Source organism: Tiliqua scincoides, chromosome 1 (assembly GCF_035046505.1).
Source record: "Tiliqua scincoides isolate rTilSci1 chromosome 1, rTilSci1.hap2, whole genome shotgun sequence".
NCBI classification, from domain to species: domain Eukaryota; kingdom Metazoa; phylum Chordata; class Lepidosauria; order Squamata; family Scincidae; genus Tiliqua; species Tiliqua scincoides.
Window position 1 is genome coordinate 206,560,241 of NC_089821.1, and position 23,641 is coordinate 206,583,881.

Sequence of the window (23,641 nt, forward strand, 5' to 3'; positions counted from 1 at the left end):
AATCTGGGCTAAGCGGAAGCTGGCTTGCTCCCCTAAAAACTAATTGGGGGGGGGGGCTGATTTGAATTAGAGCTACAACAGGGATTGTGCCTCTCGATGACTAAAAGCAGCTTCAGGATGGATTTCAGGTAGGGAACTTGCATGGAGGCAAAGGTTAGAAAACATCCTGCTCCCATGCCATGAAATCACCCAGAACACACACTCCACTAATGGTTCTGGGGGAGAAAGACAAACATGAAGCCTCTATGTTACATCTATGTTTTGCCCTAGGATTCAATACAAAGGGTCTGTATGACATTGCAGTTGAAGCTCTGGGTATACATACATGCCAACTTTATTATTCTTCCTGAAATACAACCTTTCACTTAATAAAAAAAAAAACTATATACAACTGCATGTTATATTCAACATATCTCCACCATTTGAGCCCATCAGACATGGCAGTATTCTGTTCTTCCTATACGTACTTTGTAGATTTCCTATCCATCTGATTTTGCTATAGGCTACTCCTCAGACACTCCAATAAGGGTTAATCAGCTGTTTCTAAGCAAGTGCCCACCTTCTTATCACAGTGAATCCAACAAAAGCCAGAATCTCTAGCAAGGGTTTCTAAGGGCTGGTAGCTAATTATAATAGCTAATCCTGTCCCACTGTCTAGGGCACTGGTATTTAATGTAATTATGATTGATAGAATGATAGTTAATATATGACCATAGTTGTTATAAACTATGACCATGCTATTATATAATCATAAAACCAGGCGAGTAACATATTAACCAATTGTACTGAATATCCAAGGTATACAGGTTTACAATAATAAAGAATGAATTGTACAATGGCTGTTTACAGAAATATTAGGTATGAAGTAATTGATTAACAGAACAGCACATAAGTTTTCCAAGGTTATACTTGTAATTAGAAATCACGTGGCAAAGTTAATAATAGAAAGAGGAGTCCAATGTTAAATGATCCCAAGACAATACACTGCTAGTTAATCCATGTTAAAAGCAAACAAGAGAAAACAAAAGAGCAATTGGCATCAAGTATAAACCGTCTAGTTCAGAACATCCTGGAGAATTTTTCTGCGGATGTGGTGGATCCTTGTCATACCACCTCCCAAAGAGTGTCACTGTTAAGAGTGGTTTTGATGTCCTATTCAGACTAATCAGCTGCCCATCATTCAAAACCTAGGTTAAAAAAAAGTCTCAGTTAACAGAGAGCTAATTTGTGTAAGGCATACATGTTATATAGTAATTGAATTTAGGATATTTCACTATATGAGAGCAAGAATGGAATGAGACAGAAAGCCACTGGCTAGAGATGAAGGAAAAAAATAGTGGACTGGAAAAAAATAGTGAATGTCCTGAGAACCAGCCTGCAACGTGTTTTGCAGATGCCTGTGAAAGCTTGGAAAGCGCAAGAGCTGCACAGTCAGGACGACAATTGCACTATGAAGGGAAACATCTGGAGAAATGGAGGATCCTATGAGTTTCTTTCATAGAATAACACGTTAAAAACCCCATTTGAAAAAAAATGGGGTTTATGGTCAGCCTGCCTATGTAAACCGCCTTGAGTCTGTAAGACTCAACTATGGTGGGATAGAAATTCTGCATTAACAAATAATCCAGAATTCATGTGCATTATGATGTACACATGGTGCTCTTGCTGATATGGGTTTCTCATTAATTTCCATAGAGGGAGCACTTGGGTACACACAAATGGAAACTGACGTGGATCAGATGAGATGAAAGCCACTATGGGTGGTTGTCTCTTAAAAGCATCACAACACACATAATTAGAATAATTGTTCTGGCCTAGGGCAAGCCCCATTCTTTACAACCGTTTTTACTGATGGCATTGCAAGCTTTTCTGCTGCTTGAAATCTTTATGCAATTAGCCATGGCAAAACAGAAACTGAGCAAAAGTATTCAGTATTTTGAGAACGTCATACTGAAAAACCAAATTAAACATGCAGTACTGCAATATTTTGAAGTCAGAAGTTCTTTTCAACAGACCACCTTGAGGACACACAGTAGGAGGTAAAGAAAAGGCCATGTAGTTCAACATCTATTGTAGATCAAGGTAATAATCCAATGGTGTGTGGCCTACACACCAATACAGAGATCAACCTGTACGTTCATAAGGCATAAGATTTATATGATTTCTCAGAATCCTATCCGTGTCATGAATAAACTACTGAGCTAACTTAACTTTCCTCCTATAGACTTATATTGAATATTATGGAAATTATTTGTTTTGTGACCACACCAACTTAGCTTGCTTCATGCCAGCTGGAGGAGTTTATAGACTTTGACTGGAAATGCCACCCTACCTGAAACTCTCCAGGTGCCAGGTGAATTCCACTGAGCAAGACTTCAGGGAAGACATAGTTAGTACTAAATGTACCACTAAGAGAAAAGGCATCAAAATATGTATGAGCAGTGATCACAGGCTGGCCACATGTTTGTTGGTCTGTAGTGAGACACTTCAGCAAAGTACATATCTAAAAGGAAGAAAAGAAGGCATTGGAAGCATACCAGATCCCAGCCTTGCCTCCTGTTCCCTGCCCGGCTCCAGGACTGGCTTCCCCTCACCCTGGAACACATGCCTCCTCTCCTCCCCACCCACCCCAGAGCCTTGTGTCAGCTGAGCTTGGCCAACACAAGGCTTGCTCCACAAGCCGCCACATGCTCCAGTGCACCTCTGTGCACTGGCACGGCTTACTCCCGAGGAGGTGCAAGTGTGCTTTACGGCATGTTTACGATCCTCCTAGGCTGACGCAAGGGACTTGCGCCAGCCTAACACAAGGTTAGGATTGTACCCTATGATATCTAAAATTCCTTCCTCATCTCTTCCTCCCACCCCATGGCAAAGAAAGAAAAAGATCCTATTTCACCCTATGAGAGAAACGAGACCTGCAAATAATATTTTCCTTCGATCTCATGAAGTCCATCAAATGCACCTAGCGCGTAAACTTCATCTCCCTGTTGTTCCATCATTCTGTAGTTCAAATGACAGCAGAGATCCTTTTGGCACACCGTAAGATTCCCAGCTTCCCTGGTGAGAGGAGAGAAGGTGAATTCATCAAAGAATATGAGCTCTGTGAAAGTATCGCTCACAGGAAATGGTTCAATGGTTTTGGCAAAGAAGCTCCAGTTCACCGCAGGAAGGTAGGTGGGAGACAATGAAGGATGAGAATACAGATCTGCAACCAGAAGCTGACCACTCTTAGATTCTGCATCATAATGATATACTTGGGATCCATCTGGAGCATAGATGCCACTGCCTGTGAATAAGACACAACAAAAAGAGAGAAGCAGTCATTTCTTATTGCTCGTATTTTGTCCTACCATTATCTTAGACCAGTGGTTCTCAAACTTTTCCGGCTCACGCCTCCCCTAATCCTTGTGGCCATTGGCCACGGCTCCCCATTACAACACCTCACCTCAGTTATCCCCAAAATGGGGGTGAAGGTGTTATAATTATACACTCGAAACAAGGCTGCCAGCACTCTGAGACTGCAATCCTAACCACACTTACCTGAGAGTAAGCCCCATTGAACAAAATAGGACTTACTTCTGAGTAGACCTGGTTAGGATTGTGCCCTGAGTTTGTTAGCAGCACACCTGGAGGGTTTTGGAAAGGGAGGAGGGAAGTGATGACGTTGCAGGAGGGGAAGACTTTGTTTTGTGTGTATCTACTAATTGCAAACTGATGCAAACTGAGACCTAGAGACTGTTTGGCTGGAATCCTAACCCCACTTTCCTGGGAGTAAGTCCCACTGAACACAATAGGGCCTGTGTAGACCTAGCTAGGATTGTGCCTTTTGTCTTACAAGAGTACCCCCCCCCCCAAAAAAAAAGGAAGCAGGAGGAAAAAGGGGAATGGCTAAAAAGGAATGGGGATTTTTATTTTTAATCAATTTTTAGAGACAAAGCCATCAAGAGTGGCTTTTTTTCTTTTTTGAAGGGGGAGGAAAAAGAAAAAGGTGGGGATCGTTGGTTAAGCTGACACAGACCCCAAGCCTATGTAGGTCTACTCAGAAGTAAGCCCCATTTGAGTCAATGGGGCTTACTCCCAGGAAAGTGTGGAGAGGATTGCAGCCACACAGAGCAAGATTACAACTCACCCCAAAGTAGATGGGGGCTGCTCACACACAAACACCCAACATGCAGATGCCACCCCTGCTCCCCCCAGGCAAGATGGAGGGATGCAGGCTGGGGCATTTGGATGCGCCCCCCCACTAGGAACAGGCTGGCTCCTTCCTTCCCAAGCAGAGGAAACTGTTGCACTGCCTGTACTTACTTTAAAGCCTGCCAGGAGCACACCCTGTGCTGATGAGATGCAGCACCTCTGCACTCTTCTCTCCTCCAGCCTTTACCAATCCCAGGATGCCCAGGGCGAGGAGCACACTGGGAAATGTAGTCCTTGGGGCAAAGTTACACGTGGAGAGGGCTCCATGATGAGATGTGGCACCTCTGCCTGCCTGCCCAGCCAGCCTTCTCTCCCACCTCCCCCAACCATGTTTCACAGCCCTCCCAGCCTCACGCTGCCCCACCCACCTTGTTCACAGCTGCAGAAAAGCAGCAAGTCAGCAGGCAGCACATGCAGCCCAGCCCAGCCCTCTCCCCTGGCGATGCCCCTGGAGGCTAGCCTTGCCTCACTAGAGAGGCGGGACGCACAGATTGAATACCTCAGTCTTAGACCCATGCCATTTACATCATTAGCAAAGACAAGCCATTCACAACAAGCCCCAATTGATTGGACTGAGGATCCTAGATCCATTGCAAAAACAGTGTCCTTCAATACAGCCTCTTTAAATAATTTTCCAATCTTTTCAATGCAGCTGCAGGCACCCCTCCCCATCCACCACACCCATATAAAGTCACAAGGAAATGCACGTACGCATGCACAAACACCCACCCAACAGGAAAATAGGGCAACACATACACTCAAGCGTACAGAAGCCCACATCATTCCCCCCCACCATTTCCATCCGGGTGAACTATCTACCTCTTTGCTGACCAGGAGTGTTGTGAAAGGGGCAGGTCTTCCCAGGTTTCAGAGACAGCAGGTCTCTTGGTCTAAATCAGGGGTGCCCAAACTCTGGCCCGGGGGCCATTTGCAGCACTTGGGGACTCCCAATCCAGCCCCTAATCTCCAATGAGCCTCTGGCCCTCCAGAGACTTGCTGGAGCCCCTGCTGGCCTGACGCAATTGCTCTCAGCATGAGGGTGACTGTTCAACCTCTCGTGTGAGCTGTGGGATGAGGCCTCCCTTCACTGCTTGCTATTTCATGTCTGTGACGCAGCAGTGGCAGTGAAGGAAAGGCCAGCCTTGCTGGTGCAAGGCCTTTTATAGGCCTTGAGGTATTGCAAGACCATCATTCATTCATATAAGTTCCATCTCTAATATATTCATTTATGCAAATTTATTTGCAATGTAAATTAATTCTTTTTTCCCCCCGGCCCCCTACACAGTGTCAGAGAGAGGATGTGGCCTTCCTGCCAAAAAGTTTGGACACTCCTGGTCTAAACAAAGCCCATTAAAAAATGAATCCACATGCTTTTGACTGGCCATTGACAAACAGTCATTCCAATAACTGCCAACAGCAATTCAATCTGCGTGGCTACTTTTGGCAGCCAGTAGTAATTTTCTGGTGTAATTTTAAAGGAAGCCAGATAGCGTTTGAGTGCATAATGATCATGGGCAAAGCTGACTTGTACAAACCTCAGAACCTTTGCAATTCCAGGGATCTCCCACCTTAATTTTGGCTTGAGGACACACTAAGAGAGATCTCAGCGATGGTAATCTGCAAGCAGCTGGACACTGGAGGACGACTGGTGAATGGAGTGAAGTGGTTATAAATAGTCTTACCTAAAATTGTAGATTACCTGTCATGTTCATGGCAGGAAGGTGGGTATTAGCAGACAGAAGATTAACACCCATGCCCATAGCCCATGCTGAGTGGAATTCAACTGCAGTTAAATGTGGCAGAACATTCATCCAAGCCGTAGGGAAGAGGATGGTGTCCACACCAAGCTTGCTCACCAGGGCCACGGCAGGATCATGAAACAGTATATCAAAGCATGTGAAAATACCAAATTTCCCGAAGGTAGTGTTCCAGGTCACAAGTTCAGGCTCTTTAGGGGAATCAAACTGCTGTTCTGACATAAAGAGATTGAACTGTTGGAAGATAATATATTTTGAAAACAATTTAGGCATCTTGGTAAAAAATATGGAAAAAAGTTATAATGTTTGCCATGCATAGTAATGACGTACAAAGGCGTCTGTAAGTTATTTTCATGTATATTGAAAGCTTAAACTATAACATTTAAAAACCTAGTTTTGTTTTTTAATTGCTCCAGGTTACACATTTATGACACAACAGTTTTGGCAATGCTGATTGAAGACCAGTGGCCTCACGCCTGCAATGGGTCACGCTCACTGCAATTGGATCTTATATCATTTGCAAGTTCCAAACAATTATGATATACCTACTGCTGCCACCTGCATTTCTTGGTCTTTTGGGACCCAGTCTGCAACACAGTTCTCCCCCCAGCAACACACCCTATTCCAAAGTAAATAAATAAAATTATCTAACCAAACTAGAGGACCCTACATCTAATGTTGTTGGCTCTGTCCCTGAAAGCTTAGGCTACAGTATGCATCTGTTAGTCTCTAAAGTGGAATTGGAGTCTTTTGTTTTTTTGCTATACTATACTGGAATCTAAGGGTTCAATCCTATCCAATATTCTAGTGCAGATGCAGCCATGGCAACAAGGTATGCACTGCAACCTGAGGTGGGGGGGCGCAGGTCACAGAGGCCTCCTGAAGATAAGGGAAGAGGCTGCATCAGCACTGGAAAGTTGGATAGGATATTGCCCTAAATGCTTTATATGCTGAAATGTATATTTTAGTCCAAAAATGTTCAAAGTAACAACACTTTCCGGGGAAGAATTTCCAAATGTGGAGACACACACACACACACACACACACACACACACACACACACACACACAGATGAATGGTGTAGAGGTCCTTGCCTTGTGGTAGCGTGCCACGAGCTTTCCATCTGAATCAAAGACCACGTTTGTGTTGTACTGATAGCGACCATCCATAGGGCATCTGGGGTCAGTGTGATTACATGGCTTCTTGTCTCCAATATTAGCAACCACATAGATAGAGTTGTGCCTTGCTAGGCAGCTTAGTCTTTCTTGCACTGGAGCATGTCCAAACCTGGATAATAAAAAGTGCAAAAACATAGGACTGGAAGCAGAAGGGATCTGCAGGTCTTATACAGTAGTTTAACCCCCTGAACTGGGGGATGTCTGTCGAATGGAAAGATTCACAACCGTCAGACCATATTTGCTCAGATTGTAGGAGCCAATGTAGAGAAGAGGTAAAGAACTGGCCAATTTAGATCTCGCATGGGAGACAAGCACATCCCACATTTGTTTAAATGAAGGTGTGGTCGGTTTCCCATGGAGGTCAATCACACAATCTATGGAATTTGCTACCACAAGATGTGGGGATGGCCACTAGCTTAGAAGGCTTTAAAAGGAGATAAAACAAGTCTACCAATAGCTTTTAGGCAGCATGGCCAGTTTGTTACCTTCAGGTATGCCTCTGAATACTGAAGAGGACTAATGAGGGAGAGGAGTATTCCTTCATCTTCTATTTGTGGACTTCTCAGAGGGATCTAATTGGCTACTGTGGGACACAGGATGCGGAACTAGATGAATTCTTCTTATGTAATAGCAGGAGAAAGGAGCTGCTTAGCTCTTTCTCCCTGGCCATTTATTCCACTCAAAATTGTCTGCCTCTCCCCAACTGCTTTCCCACCCACTGGAGAAAGAGATCGGTAACTTCCCCCTCTATGGGTGGGCAAAAACAGTGCTTGGGGCACAAAGTAGATTTGAATGATCTACTAGAGTAGAGTAGAAAATGATCAGAGGAGAAAAGGTTAAACATCCCCTTATGTTCTCTAGCCAAACCCATTGAGCTTTTTGTGGCATACACTTGCCACCATGTGACATTCAGTTTGGTTTTTAAATAGTTCAAGCAAGTAAGGGTTACACTATATGCAGCTGGCAATGTGACACTGTTGTCCAAAGGCTGCTACCTCCTTCCAGAAAGGAGGTCTGGTCTAGAGGGTAGAGCGTCTGTTTGCCTGAAGATAACATTCGAAGGTCACCAGTTCGAGGCCACCGGCACCGGGAACGGCGAGACCTTGAAGCAGCTGACAAGCCTAGCCAAGTTATTCCACCTGCTCTTTGGCCGCCCTTCAAGTGAGATATGAAGGATTGTCAGCCTGTGTGGGAGGAAAATGGAGGCCAGAATGTGATACCAGATCATAAAAGATCCATATGAAATGCTGTGGTTCTTGAAAGACAGAACCTTCTTCAGTTGTAAAAATCCCTATAGGGATTTAGTATAGCCTGCCTATGTAAACTGCCTTGAATTAAAGTCTGAGGAGAAATCTGACAACCAAGAAAGGCGGTATATAAATACCTGTATTATTATTATTCTTGGAAAGCTACTCCAGGGAGGTGTGTAGACATTAGGTTACAATAGTGGGGGTGGGAGCACTTAACCCCTTCCCCACTCCCAGCAGTGACCGCCACCAACCAATTCATCCCTGTGGGATTTGAAATGCATATTTGCAAGAAGAAAGAGAAATGAAAATCATTTTATCAAGTTTCTCATTAATTTATATAGCCCAAGCAGGGAATTTTGAGAGAGAAAACAAAAGCCACCCTGAGCAGCCATGTATGGTCTCAAAATCTCGCTTTCCATGAAGTCAACACTCTGGCATTGTGACATCACAGACAAATGTTGTTCATTTATATTCTGTGCTAATGAACACTTCTGAACAGTTTGTTAACCAAAACTGTACTGAGAGCAAGGACATGAACCAGTCTAGTAACTGAAACTTTCCAGTTTCCATTTTAACTTTTAAGTGCAATGTTTCTTTTCTGCCACTTCACACATTCCTGCTTAACTGAATGTCTCTTTTTGTAAACGCCTGCCCAGACGAAATGTTTATTCCCAACCCATTTCCTGCTCAACTGGTTACGATATACATTACAAGATAAATCAGGGATCCTTCTCTTTTGTTCTCTCTCTGCTCCCGAGAGAGAAGCTGCAATCACAGTTGTTTGTTTTATGGTTAAAGCTGTACGTTTTCCATGGTAAAAAGTAAATGTTGCAAGATTATCTGTATAGCAGATACTAAAAACGTGGAAGAGGAACCTGCATCGTAATGTGGATAGCAGGGAAAACAATGACAACTGTGAAAGAAAAGAAAGCCTTAATATTAGGACTCATTCATATTGTTTTCATTTCAGAAGCACACTTTTGCAGCTTGTTTGCAGTGAGGCTGCAAGAAGTGAGGTTTGCAAGAAGCTGACGGAACATACCAAGATCCAGGTCTACAGAGCTTGCGTCCTGAGTACACTTCTGTACTGCAGCGAGTCATGGACTCTTCACTCACAACAGGAGAGGAAACTGAGCGCTTTCCACATGCGCTGCCTCCGAAGCATCCTCGGTATCACCTGGCAGGACAAAGTTCCAAACAACACAGTCCTGGAACGTGCTGGAATCCCTAGCATGTATTCACTGCTGAAACAGAGACGCCTGCGTTGGCTTGGTCATGTCGTGAGAATGGATGATGGCCGGATCCCAAAGGATCTCCTCTATGGAGAACTCGTGCAAGGAAAGCGCCCTACAGGTAGACCACAGCTGCGATACAAGGACATCTGCAAGAGGGATCTGAAGGCCTTAGGGATGGACCTCAACAAGTGGGAAACCCTGGCCTCTGAGCGGCCCGCTTGGAGGCAGGCTGTGCAGCATGGCCTTTCCCAGTTTGAAGAGACACTTTGCCAACAGTCTGAGGCTAAGAGGCAAAGAAGGAAGGCCCATAGCCAGGGAGACAGACCAGGGACAGACTGCACTTGCTCCCGGTGTGGAAGGGATTGTCACTCCCGGATTGGCCTTTTCAGCCACACTAGACGCTGTGCCAGAACCACCTTTCAGAGCGTGATACCATAGTCTTTCGAGACTGAAGGTTGCCAATACAATTGCAGTGAGGACAATAGTCCATGACAAACTTGATTTTGTTAACTCTTTTCTGTAACTACCTGCCCTACCCTTTGCCTTCTGTTTTCCAAGAGCGCCATTTCAGACTGCAGTGACTGAGCAGGGGAATGTTCAGGCACTCAGTGTATGGAATCAAAACATAGCCCAGAAACAGGGGTACTCTGAAAACTGATCAGATGTAGCCTGAACCACAGAGGGAGAGAAGAGTTGCAGCTGCCTTCTGCCCTACCTAAGTTGAGACCTTAGTTCCCCCCTCCCCCACATTTCCCCTTCTTCCTCTACTTGACCAGCCTGGGAAGTGTAATTAACAGATTTAAACAGCAGAAATCCACAGCCAGACAAGAAAATAAACCAGTATGGTTAGGTGGAGAAGACTTGGTTGCAAATCCCTCCTCAGCTGCAAGGTGTGACCCTGGGTCAATTCCTTTTTCTCAGTCTATGCACCTACCACCTCTCACAGGGAGGCATATAAAATTATTCATGGTATGTAGTGGGTGGAGAGAGAAAAGTTGTGTCCCCGTCCCCCCCCCCCCCCCGTTACAATACTAAAACTAAGCTTCTTCCAATAAACCTGACTGCTGGGAAATTTAGGACAGCTGAAAAGAGATACTTGTTCACAAAGCACATTATTAGTTGTTGGAATTTCATTGCCACAGGATGCAGTGATGGCTATCAGCCTGGATGGCTTTAAAGGGGGGTTGGACAAAGACTGTCAGTGGCTACTAGCCATAATGATTATGTGGTACTTCCAGCTTCAGCGACAGTATGTCTCTGTATAGCTGCAGGGAGTAATAGTGGGAGAGCAATACATCTTTCTCTCCTGCTTGTGGGCTTCCCAGAGGCAGCTAGTGGTCAGTGGCTAATAGGATACTAGAAGGGATGGGCCTTTGACATGGTCCAGCAAGGCTTTTCTTATGTTCTTATGCTATTTTGTATGACTAATAATAATCAGCGAAGGACCAGTGCAGGTAATACAGTCCACCATGCGCACTCCATAAAGTATCTAGGACAGTGTTTCTCAACCAGTGGTACCAGTGTCTGGTGGTACTTGTGGGACCCCCCACCTGGTAGCAAGACCAGGAGCATGACACAACAAACAACGGTAGAAGGCTGGCTCGGCAGGCAGACATAAGAACATAAGAACAGCCCCACTGGATCAGGTCATAGGCTCATCTAGTCCAGCTTCCTGTATCTCACAGTGGCCCACCAAATGCCCCAGGGAGCACGCCAGATAACAAGAGACCTGCATCCTGGTGCCCTCCCTTGCATCTGGCATTCTGACATAATCCATTTCTAAAATCAGGAGGTTGCACATACACATCATGACTTGTACCCCATAATGGATTTTTCCTCCAGAAACTTGTCCAATCCCCTTTTAAAGGCGTCTAGGCTAGACGCCAGCACCACATCCTGTGGCAAGGAGTTCCACAGACCGACCACGCGCTGAGTAAAGAAATATTTTCTTTTGTCTGTCCTAACCCGCCCAACACTCAATTTTAGTGGAACCTTCTTAAAGTTGGCCTGGTTGCTAGTCCTCCTAGTTCTTACCCCTCCCAACTGGAGATCCATAGCTGCATTCCATTCCACTTGCTCAGGCGCCTCTTCGTCTACTAAGGTGTTAAACATTCCAAGGGGTTGTAATTCTTGTTTATTTACTCACATTCTTGCAGCTGGGAACTGCTAGCCACTTCTCCTTACTGGCTTAGTATGGTTCAGGCTCCACATGCTAACCTAGGCCTAACATGTACATATTCATGACACTGTCGTAAGGAGTTCCGGGTAGATGGGACTCGTCAGCCTGGGAAGGCAGCTCATCTGAGAGAAGGAAAACTCTGATCCCAAACCTCCACTGCCTTGTGGCTACATCCAGTTATGGAAAAGGCTTCAGGAGTCAACCTCGAGGCAAAATCCGGAGCCGGAGTTCCTGAGGCAGTTCATGGCTGAACACAGTCACGTTCTGGCAACTCCTGCGACACCGCTGGAACCAACCGTATTGGCTTCTGCTTTTCCATTGGACCATTTCAGCGACGTGGAGAGGGAGGATTTGCTGCATGGGTAACAACCTGTCCTCCATACCTACTTTACCCAGGCTTCGCGCACTGGAGAGGACACTCTGTTCCAGAGCCACCATTCAGAGCGTGACACCATGGTCTTCCGAGACTGAAGGATGCCAACATGCGTAAGGAGTTCCACAGACCAACCACAGGCTGAGTAAAGAAATATTTTCTTTTGTCTTTCCTAACTCTTCCAACACTCAATTTTAGTGGATGTCCCCTGGTTCTGGTGTTATGTAAGAGTGTAAAGAGCATCTCTCTATCCACTTTATCCTTCCCATGCATAATTTTGTATGTCTTAATCATGCTCCCCCTCAGAGGAACAGATCCTTCTGGAGCTCCTCACAATCACTTCTGGTCTTCACCACTTGGAAAAGTTTGGTGTCATCCGCAAACTTAGCCACCTCACTGCTCAACCCAGTCTCCAGGTCATTTATGAAGAGGTTGAAAAGCACCAGTCCCAGGACAGATCCTTGGGGCACACCGCTTTTCACCTCTCTCCATTGTGAAAATTGCCCATTGACACCCACTCTCTGCTTCCTGCCCTCCAACCAGTTCTCAATCCATGAGAGGACCTGTCCTCTAATTCCCTGACTGTGGAATTTTTTCAGTAGCCTTTGGTGAGGGACTGTGTCGAACGCCTTCTAGAAAGTCCAGGTATATAATGTCCACGGGTTTTCCCACATCCACATGCCTGTTGACCTTTTCAAAGAATTCTATAAGGTTTGTGAGGCAAGACTTACCCTTACAGAAGCCATGCTGATTCTCGCTCAGCAAGGCTTGTTCGTCTATGTGTTTTGAGATTCTGACTTTGATGAGGCATTCCACCATCTTACCCAATATAGATGTTAGGCTGACCAGCCTATAGTTTCCCGAGTCCCCCCTCCTTCCCTTTTTAAAAATCGGTGTGACATGTGCTATCCTCCAATCTTCTGGCACCGTGGCCATTTTGAGGGATAAGTTGCATATTTTAGTCAAGAGATCTGCAACTTCATTCTTCAATTCCTTAATAACTCTTGGGTGGATGCCATCAGGGCCCGGTGACTTATTGATCTTTAATTTATCAATGAGGTCTGAAACATCTTCTCTTTTCACCTCCATCTGACTTAATTCCTTGGTCAGGAGGGGCCGTTCAGGCAGCGGTATCTGCCCGAGGTCTTCTGCCGTGAAGACAGATGCAAAGAACTCATTTAATTTCTCTGCCATCTCTAAGTCTCCTTTTATCTCCCCTTTCCCTCCCTCACCATCCAGAGGGCCAACCACTTCTCTGGCGGGTTTCCTGCTTCTAACATATTTTACTTATAACAGCTTTTACTGTTCCCCTTAATGTTGCTAGCCATGTGCTCCTCATAGTCTCTCTTGGCCTCCCATATCACCTTCTTTCATTTCTTCTGCCACAGTTTATGCTCCTTGTTATTCTCCTCATTAGGGCAAGACTTCCATTTATGAACGGAAGCTTCCTTGCCCTTTACAGCCTCTCTAACGAGCCTCTCTCGTTAGCCATGCGGGCACCCTCCTGGATTTAGTGGAACCCTTCTTTCTTTGCGGTATACACCTCTGCTGGGCCTCTATTACTGTTGTTTTAAGCAGCCTCCATGCACTCTGGAGAGATTGGACTCTTTTTACCCTCCCTTTCAACCTCCTTCCAACCAGCCTCCTCATTTGAGGGAAGTCCGCCCATCGGAAGTCAAGGGTTTTTTGTGAGAGATTTGCCCGGTATTCTTCCCCCAACATGCATGTCGAAATGGATCACAGCATGATCACTGTTCCACAATGGCTCAGTAACATAGACATCTCTAACCAGGTCCTGAGTATTGCACAATATTAAATCCAGAGTCACCTGTCCTCTGGTGGGCTCCATGACTAGCTGCTCTAAGGTACAGTCATTTAGGATGTCAAGAAATCTGGTCTCCTTTTCGTGACCAGAACACAAATTGACCCAGTCGATGTGAGGATAATTGGAGTCCCCCATGATTAGAACCCTGTCCCTCCTTGTCACCTCCCTGATCTGTTTCCTCATTTCAAGGTCCCCTCCCAGTTTCTGGTCTGGAGGACGATAGTACGTCCAGATCAGATCAGTATTACATCGCTCCAAAGTATGCTTTTCCATACGATAGTACATCCAGACCAGATCATCGCTCCTCGCCCCAGTATTACAGACCTCCAAAGTATGCTTTTCCATACTTGAAAAAACTCTCCCATTCACCCTGAGCCTCTTAAAGAGGTTTGTTACATCGCATCTGGCCTCCCAACCCAGAAGTAACCGACGATGACATCATCATCAGTTACTTCCAGTAGTACTTCAAATAAGTGGACCATGCGAAGTGATATGGCGGAGGACAAATGCTGAGAAATATTGATCTAGAACAGGGGTGTCCAAAGTTTTTGGCAGGAGGGCCACATCAGCTCTCTGACACTATGTCGGGGCCAGGGATAAAAAAAATTAATTTACATTTAAAATTTGAATAAATTTACATAAGTTTACATAAGTGAATATATTAAAGATGAACTTATATGAATGAATGAATGAAGGTCTTGCAATAGCTCAAGGCCTATACAAGGCCTTGCACAAAGCAAGACTGGCCTTTTCTTTGCTGCCGCTACTGCATCACAGACATGAAACAACAAGCAGTGGAGGGAGCCCCTCATTCCACAGCTCGCGCGAGAGGTCAAACAGTCGCCCTCACGCTGAGAGCAGTTGCGTCGGGCCAGTGCGGGCTCCAACAAATGTCCGGAGGGTGGAAGGCTCATTGGAGACTGGGGGTTCCCTGAGGGCCGCATTGAGAGGCCTCGAGAGCCACAAGCAGCCCCAGGGCCAGGGTTTGGGCACCCCTATATTATAATAATAATAATAATAATAATAATAATAATAATAATAATAATAATAATAATAATAATAATAAACAACTTTATTTATACCCCGCCCTTCTCCCCAAAGGGACCCAGGGCGGCTATCTAGGATATAAGAACCTGCCTTTTCCCAAAGCACTTCCTGTAGTCCAAATTGTACATGGCCATCTTGAAACATGCTGATCATCTAAAAGGGCCTGGGGGGGCTTTTAGATAATTAAAAAAAAAATACCTTTCTGGATCAGTACATGGAACCCAGTTGACCAGTGGATCTGGAATATCCTCAAGGTAAGGATAAAGGGTTTCTCTCGTGAAGTGAAAACCATATATGCCATCTTCAGGAGTCACAATGATGTGTGCACCCTGTCAAAAGAAGTGGAGATGAAGATCTCCCACCACAGGACAACATACATACGAAAAACATGTAACAGCAAATAGTAGTGATGGGCTCACAAACACATACCCCCAACCCCCAGTCAAGCTCAGCAAAAACAACAAGTGATCCCCCTGACTTGGAAAATAGTTTTGTTTTTAAAAGAAACCAAGCTGGAGATCTTTTGATATTTTAATGCAGTATAATGTTTATCCTGTACTGACAAACAAGCAGAGGTGTAATTAGGGTGGAGACTGAGGAGCACTTGCCCAAGGCACTATGCCGGGGGGGGGGGGATACAATGTGCAAGGGGAGCCTCCACAGAAGAAGGAATGGGGGTGTAAAACCACCAGTACTTCCTCTTCCAGGGAGAACTAGGAAGTGACATGTGACATTGGAATGTCACTGCCCCAGGCACTGCGGCTTCTAGTTATACTTCTGCAAACAAGCATTATTGTAGCATTATGAGCCCACCAGATTCAACCAAGCTGTGCCCAGATAATGTTCAGTTATATCCCTATCAATTCATCATCTTTACCTGCTTTGCTGCTGTTTTGATGGCCGCTTCCAACACATCAATATTCTTGTTCATTAGATTTAAGGCTTCTTCTGAAGAAACAGGTTTTTCAGCAGTTTCTGGCAGTATGACCGAATGCTCATACACCGCTGCGGTATATTTCTCCAAGGCTAAGGCCCTGTGACCCAACACAAGAATGAAAACAAAAATATACAGGGAAGACTGAAGGGAGATCATTGCTAGAGAGCTATCTGCTGAAAGAAAGCAAAAAAATGGGAAGACAAAGGAAGTGATGAAGTCATACAGGACAAAGTCTGCACATGTTGTCAAATGACCCTGAACAAAAGATCAAAAACACAGAGGAAACCAACTAACAAATGCCAGTTGTATCTTGTTAGGTACATAAGCTGTCTGTCTGGTTCAATCTCAACTTGCAATGAGGAGACTGAAGCATTTGACCAAAATATATACACGAGGAGAGGCATTCTGGCTTTGTTGCACTTATAGAATTCCCAGGACTTCCTGTTAACTTTCCTGAAACTACTACTGAAATATTTCTCAGCTAATCCCATTTGCAAATGTACTGTTTATTAAACAACATCCTTGGGCTAAACGCCCCCTCAGTTTCAGCTAAGCCCAGTTGCTGATGAGTTCTTTTTAAATGTGTGGAATGTTTTATATATGGGGCATTTATATTATTGGCAATTTATTGCTTATGGAAAGAAGCAGCAATCGGTTTAGATTTAGATTCTTTCAGTGTTGGAAAGCTGAATCTAGAGCTCAAAATCTGGCTGTGCAATTGAAAGAAATGAGTAAACCATGAAATACGTGCCAAAAACTGATACAAAAGCAATACGCAGAGGTGTGATTTTTCAATGATAATGAAATAAAAACACATAATACCACTTTCTGCACTTTTTATTTTTGTAAAAAAAACAACAAATACTCAGAATCTGAGAATAAATAAACTGGGAAATTGAGGAAAAAATAAAAAAATAACTAATGGGGGTGCATGGGTAATGACTGTGGAAGAATCTGCTGACACTATCCCACCTATATCACCTACTAGAACACTTTTAAAGTGATTAGAATTTATAATTATAATTTATAAAAATGTACCCTTGGAATAAAAACACATAATACTGCTTTCTGCACTTTTCCTTCTGGGCAAAAACAAAACCTGCGAAAAAATAAAAGCATTTAAGAACACCTCTAGCAATATGTTACATACCTTTTGGTCCTCTGATCCTTTTCCTCCCTCCCTTTATGAACAATACTGATGGCCTCTTGTTTATCAGTTGCAGGTGCAATTCAGTGTAAATTCCTCTCACTTCTAAATTTCCAGTCCTTGTAAACTGAAGAGCACATTCCCTGTAGCAGCAACAGCCTTTATGAACAGCATAATCACAAGTACCAACACCTCTCCCTGGGGCAAATAAAATTTTGGCCTGATCAGAAAAGGCCAATTCAGGGACAAAAGGGGGATCAATGACCATGTCCCAACTCTGATTCAGATTCAGGGACCTTTTATTGGCATAAAATAAAACATAAAACATAGAACAATACACTTAAACCATACCTAAAACAGCCCCCATAAATCAAACCAATACATCACCCTTACTCACTTATACCACGCCTCCTCAAAATTAAATAAAGAAATTTCGCCACCTGGCATGTACATATCTCATCCTTTCCTAATAGCAGATGATGTAACACAAGGTCCACCAACCCACGTATGGAGGACAAAAGCAGCTTGAGCAACTGCGAATGCAGATTGTCAAAATGTTTGCAAGTTAAGATCTACATAGAGTTGCAACTACACACCCTTGCTTGCACACTCAGGCCATTGTATCTCCCTGAAGTAAAATTAGATGGCATAACATTGCAGCGCGCCAGTGAGAAGGCTCTCTGTTCCTGTGAGTTGAATAGGAAGTATAAGTAAGCGGGCCGTTTATCCAAGATTGGAAAAAGCGAAAACCGGAGGGGTGAACAGGTGGTGGATGTGGCTGCAAACAGCTCTTGCCGCTCTATATCCCCCAATCGGGTTTTCAGTGTTTTAAATGCCAGCTCTGGAGAGAGGACTCCTAACAGATCTGCTGAGAGACCTATGGCCTGAACCTTTTTGAGAAACAATGACAGGCCTGGGGAGAATGATGGGTCAGTTAATAAGCCTCTGAGCAGAATATTCTGCTCAGATGCGTAGCAAACCCTTAACCAGAATTTGCAGAAACTAACCCAGGCCATGGTTTCTAATTTGTGCTGGCCTGCTTCCAAACATAATACTGCGTATGGAAAGCAGCGTGGTAGGGCAAATATTTTATATAAAAACAATGACTGGATCTTCTCAACACTGGCACCAAATGCAGACATCCAGATAGGTATTCCATATAGAATTTGGGCCTTAACCTTAGCATTAAAAATTTGCAGGGCAGAAGGGATATAAGAATTGCCACATGCATAGAAAAAGCAGAGACTTTTATGGAGCCAAGTTTAGGGCAGTGAGCATGGACCTCATGCAAGTGGGTGGCAAAATCATTAACATATAAATTAAACAGGGTTGGGGCAAGCACACAACCCTGCTTTACTCCCTTATTCAGGGGAACCTCCCCAGACAAATCACCAAAAATACTTCCTGGCAAGATGAGACAGAATCAGACAATTACCCAAGGTTGACTTCCCTGCTTGAAACCCAGCCATGTCCCAACTCTGAAGTGGAGAAAAACTCTGTTTTACTCCACCATAACATCTAATGAAAACAGGGGTTCATAAGTCAGTTGTTTTTCATTAAATGGAAAACACATTTTGAAACTACTTCCTATTAATTTCTTTCTATGCTGCCTACTTCAGATATATTAAACTTCTCCTCTATTCACTCCCCACCCATCATTCTTGATACATTTCTCTTATTCTACCACCATTTATCATAAAGCATGACATTATACTGTACTTAGTAAACATAAAACGCACATTGGCATTAACTGAATGATTCTTCAGGAAGTAGTATTTTATAATTGAGCAACATGTTGAAGAACTACCTTGAACTGCAACAGAACTACAAAGCAAACTTCAGCCAGCTGCACTGGGCCAAGCAGGAGTTTCTCTCTTCTGATATCAATGTCTGTGCTCCACCCACAACACTTTTGCCTAGGGCCTTAGAGGTTATCTTAGGTTGTGCCTTGAACATTTGCTAAAAGACAGTGTGAGAGCATGGATTTGTGCCCAACTGTAATGGGTATCACTGGCGTCGCTAGGGGGGTGCGGGCTGCACCAGGTGACGCGCCGGGGAGGGTGATGCGCCCTGGGGGAGGATACGCTAACATCGCAGCATTAGGAACTACCCCGTCGTGCCATACACCGTTGGATGCAGAATGGCCAGCGGAGTGCAGTGCAAAAAAACAGAATTGAAATCGCTCCTTTCTTTCAAAAGTTATGGCCATAAAACTGGAAGGAAAAAATGCATGGAGCCCAATGGAAAGTGAAACCGAGCCGTATCGAGTGTTTACTCATGAGTAGGCGTACTTGCCATAGTCCGTCGGAAAGGGCAGGCTGAGAGGAATCCAACGACACCAAAATGGTCCTGATCCAATGAATGCAGCCCCTCAAAACACCTGAGAAGCTCCCTCCTCCCAGCTGCAAGTCTGAGAACATAAGAACATAAGAACATAAGAACAGCCCCACTGGATCAGGCCATAGGCCCATCTAGTCCAGCTTCCTGTATCTCACAGCGGCCCACCAAATGCCCCAGGGAGCACACCAGATAACAAGAGACCTCATCCTGGTGCTCTCCCCTACATCTGGCATTCTGACTTAACCCATTCCTAAAATCAGGAGGTTGCGCATACACATCATGGCTTGTACCCCATAATGGATTTTTCCTCCAGAAACTTGTCCAATCCCCTTTTAAAGGCATCTAGGCTAGACGCCAGCACCACATCCTGTGGCAAGGAGTTCCACAGACCGACCACGCGCTGAGTAAAGAAATATTTTCTTTTGTCTGTCCTAACCCGCCCAACACTCAATTTTAGTGGATGTCCCCTGGTTCTGGTATTATGTGAGAGTGTGAAGAGCATCTCCCTATCCACTCTGTCCATCCCCTGCATAATTTTGTATGTCTCAATCATGTCCCCCCTCAAGCGTCTCTTTTCTAGGCTGAAGAGGCCCAAACGCCGTAGCCTTTCCTCATAAGGAAGGTGCCCCAGCCCCGTAATCATCTTAGTTGCTCTCTTTTGCACCTTTTCCATTTCCACTATGTCTTTTTTGAGATGCGGCGACCAGAACTGGACACAATACTCCAGGTGTGGCCTTACCATCGATTTGTACAACGGCATTATAATACTAACCGTTTTGTTCTCAATACCCTTCCTAATGATCCCAAGCATAGAATTGGACTTCTTCACTGCCACCGCACATTGGGTCGACACTTTCATCGACCTGTCCACCACCACCCCCAGATCTCTCTCCTGATCTGTCACAGACAGCTCAGAACCCATCAGCCTATATCTAAAGTTTTGATTTTTTGCCCCAATGTGCATGACTTTACACTTACTGACATTGAAGCGCATCTGCCATTTTGCTGCCCATTCTGCCAGTCTGGAGAGATCCTTCTGGAGCTCCTCACAATCACTTCTGGTCTTTACCACTCGGAAAAGTTTGGTGTCATCTGCAAACTTAGCCACTTCACTGCTCAACCCTGTCTCCAGGTCATTTATGAAGAGGTTGAAAAGCACCGGTCCCAGGACAGATCAATGGGGCACACCACTTTTCACCTCTCTCCATTGTGAAAATTGCCCATTGACACCCACTCTCTGCTTCCTGGCCTCCAACCAGTTCTCAATCCACGAGAGGACCTGTCCTCTAATTCCCTGACTGTGGAGTTTTTTCAGTAGCCTTTGGCGAGGGACCGTGTCAAACGCCTTCTGAAAGTCCAGATATATAATGTCCACGGGTTCTCCTGCATCCACATGCCTGTTGACCTTTTCAAAGAATTCTATAAGGTTTGTGAGGCAAGACTTACCCTTACAGAAGCCATGCTGACTCTCCCTCAGCAAGGCCTGTTCATCTATGTGTTTTGAGATCCTATCTTTGATGAGGCATTCCACCATCTTACCCGGTATGGATGTTAGGCTGACCGGCCTATAGTTTCCCGGGTCCCCCCTCTTTCCCTTTTTAAAAATAGGCGTGAGCCCCAAAGGAAGCCACTTGGCCGCATTTACTCGTGAGTAGGCGGGCTTGCCTTAGTTGAGGCAGGCTGAGAGGCTCCAAGGACGCCAGAATGGTCCTCATCCATTGGGTGCAGCCCCCAAAAACACCTGAGAAGGAGGTTCCTCCCTCCAGCTGCCTCCCTCCCAGTCTATGGAGTCCTATGGAAAGCAAAGGAGCCTCACAGCCACGTTTACTCGCGAGTAGGCAGACGTGCCTTGGCTGGTGGTCAGGCCAGGCAAAGGGGAATGTGAGGACACCAGAAGGATCCTGATCAGATGGAGCTGCTCCAGAAGGCAGCCTCTCCCCCCTAAAAAGAAGCTTGAGCTGGTAAGGGGAAAGTTTTCAATTTTGCACTTGCAAAGCCAGGTGGGTCTTTATTCTGATGTGCCTGAAATAGAAGAACTTTAAACTGGGCACTGGGAGGGCTGAAGAGCTCACTGATTCTTTTTTTTTTTTTGGGGGGGGGGGGTTGTTATTGCAGGCAGGCTACAGAGTAAGCCCCATTGACCACTATGGGACTTACTTCAGAGTAGACATGCATAGGCTTGGGCTCACAGGCTGCAATCCTACCCACACTTTCCTAAGAATAAGCCCCATTGACCACAATAGGACTTACTTCAGAGTAGATTCACTTGGTGGAACAGGACTAGCTCTCCCTTATTTAATTATTTTATTTTAATTATTTATAATTATTTATTTTAATTTGCTTGATGATGTCACTTCTGGCCATGACATCATTTCCAATGGGTCCTGGACAGATTCTAAAAAGTGGGTTCCAGTGCTAAAAGTTTGAGAACTGCTGCAATAAGGTGTTAGTAAGTTAACAGTGTGTGTGAGTGACTCTACAAGTTTTCAAAATCACTAAAATCAGAATTTGGAGGAATAAGACCATCATGTTATATATCAATCAATGCATACTTTCATGCAGAATGCAATGAAACAAACCACATTGAAATATCTGTGTTCTAACAAAAGGTACAGCCAAAAAAACAGTGGGGGCAGGGCAATGGTACATCACCACGCCCACCTGGGGCATTGCCCCACCCACTACATGGCATGAATCCTAGTGATGCCACTGATGGGTATAAAGCCCCATTTGCACAAGTATGGTTGTCAGTTCTAACAGAAGTTCTTGACTTTCTGGCATGATGTGATAACCCTCGATGTCATTAAACCAGGGCAGACCTGTTAAAATCTCCAGGAGTCCATTGGGCATTGATGCTTGTTCCTGAACACCCTAGGCCAGCATTTCTCAGACTTTGAGAGACATTATTCCTTCAGTAAGTTCTTGCAGGGGAGGGGGTAGGGCAGCGACATGATCCCCAGGATCGCATCACTAAGGGGGGCGAAGGGGGGTGCTTTACACTTACTTCAAGAAGGCAAGGCTGCAGCAGGCTGCAGGAGGTGCGGGGAGCCCTGCACAACACTTCCCAAGGCTTGGAACGTTCGCTAAAAGCAGGCGCAAAGCACTTCTGTTTTGCAGGAGGTGCTTTGCACCCACTGTTAGCAAATGTTCCAAGCTTCGGCAAGTGTGTGCAGAGATGCGCAGGGCTCCCTGCACCTCCTGCAGCCTTGCCTACATAACGTGAGTGCAAAGCACACACCCCTCGCCCCCCTTAGTGACGCAATGCTGGGGATTGTATCCCTGCCTCCCTCCCCTTCCCCCAACCCTTAAAGGGGTGGGGGAAGCGTTACACGAACTGGTGGGTCGCGACCCACCAGTTTGAGAACCTCTGCCCTAGGCAAAACCCGGGTGGGTGGGTGGCAGGGAGTCCTTCCCCCAGAGGTCCTGAAGGTTTGTTCTTGAGGGTTCCAGGACCCTCAGAAGCAGATATCAGGGGGGAGGCACAAAGAAGCTGCAGAAAGAGAGGGAGATTGGTGAGAGTGACCAATTCCCTCCCACCCTTGCAGCAACAGGGCTTCTTCTACTCATGGAAGAAGACTTTAAGATACAACCACATCTGTAAACAACAAAAAGAAGTCCTGCACCTTGAATAGCACCTAAAAATAGAATAGATAGCCAGTGGAGCTGATAAAGTAAGGGAGTAATATGCTTTCAAAGCAATAATATCATAAAGAATATTTATGTACAGTATCACTTCTCAACAAAAAAAATCAAAGCATAAGTTTTCACAGCAATAAAAAGGACAGCAAAAGAGGCTGACATTCCAAACATACAAGACAATACTATCAAACAGCCACTAAAACACAAGGCAACACTGGGGTGAACAGGGACAAAACCGAGCATCAGTCAGAACTTCTGTAGGAATATTTTCTACCTGTTGATGTTTCTGAACTATCTTGGAAAGCCATGCTTCTGGATACCAGTTGCAGGAGAGAGGTATATCTTTCTCTCCTGCTTGTGGACTTGCCACAGACAACTAATGCAGCGGTGTAGCTAGCGAGGCACGGGTGGTGTGGGCCACCCTAGGTACCAGCCTTGGAGGAGTTACTTCACAAGTGACCAAAATTGCTAAAATCACAGTATTTAGGAATAATACCATCAGGTCATATACAATTTGATGTGGAATTTACAGCAGGATGC

At 45.0% G+C, this 23,641-nt stretch overlaps 1 protein-coding gene across 1 annotated transcript; it reads right to left on the reverse strand.

Annotated features, from left to right (window-relative positions):
- Positions 1–333: 333 nt before the first annotated feature.
- LOC136636240 (pantetheinase-like) lies at positions 334–16,070 on the reverse strand. Its single transcript, XM_066611204.1, has 7 exons — positions 15,916–16,070; positions 15,237–15,367; positions 7,046–7,238; positions 5,894–6,185; positions 2,916–3,286; positions 2,333–2,503; positions 334–1,187 (listed from the first exon to the last, which is right to left on the reverse strand). Exons 1-7 carry the CDS (start codon positions 15,967–15,969, stop codon positions 1,002–1,004), a joined length of 1,398 nt encoding a protein of 465 aa, XP_066467301.1. The 5' UTR covers positions 15,970–16,070; the 3' UTR covers positions 334–1,001.
- Between the last annotated feature and the right edge of the window lie 7,571 nt (positions 16,071–23,641).

Bases quoted from the DNA above. Each gene is read 5' to 3' on its own strand.
- LOC136636240 (XM_066611204.1), bottom strand. From the start codon at position 15,969: ATGAACAAGAATATTGATGTGTTGGAAGCGGCCATCAAAACAGCAGCA. The intron at 7,239-15,236 runs GTATTTTTTTTT...TTTATTATCCAG, and splicing joins CCATGTACTGATCCAGAAAG to GTTTGGACATGCTCCAGTGC. The intron at 3,287-5,893 runs GTAATCTACAAT...TCTTATTCACAG, and splicing joins TCCTGCCATGAACATGACAG to GCAGTGGCATCTATGCTCCA.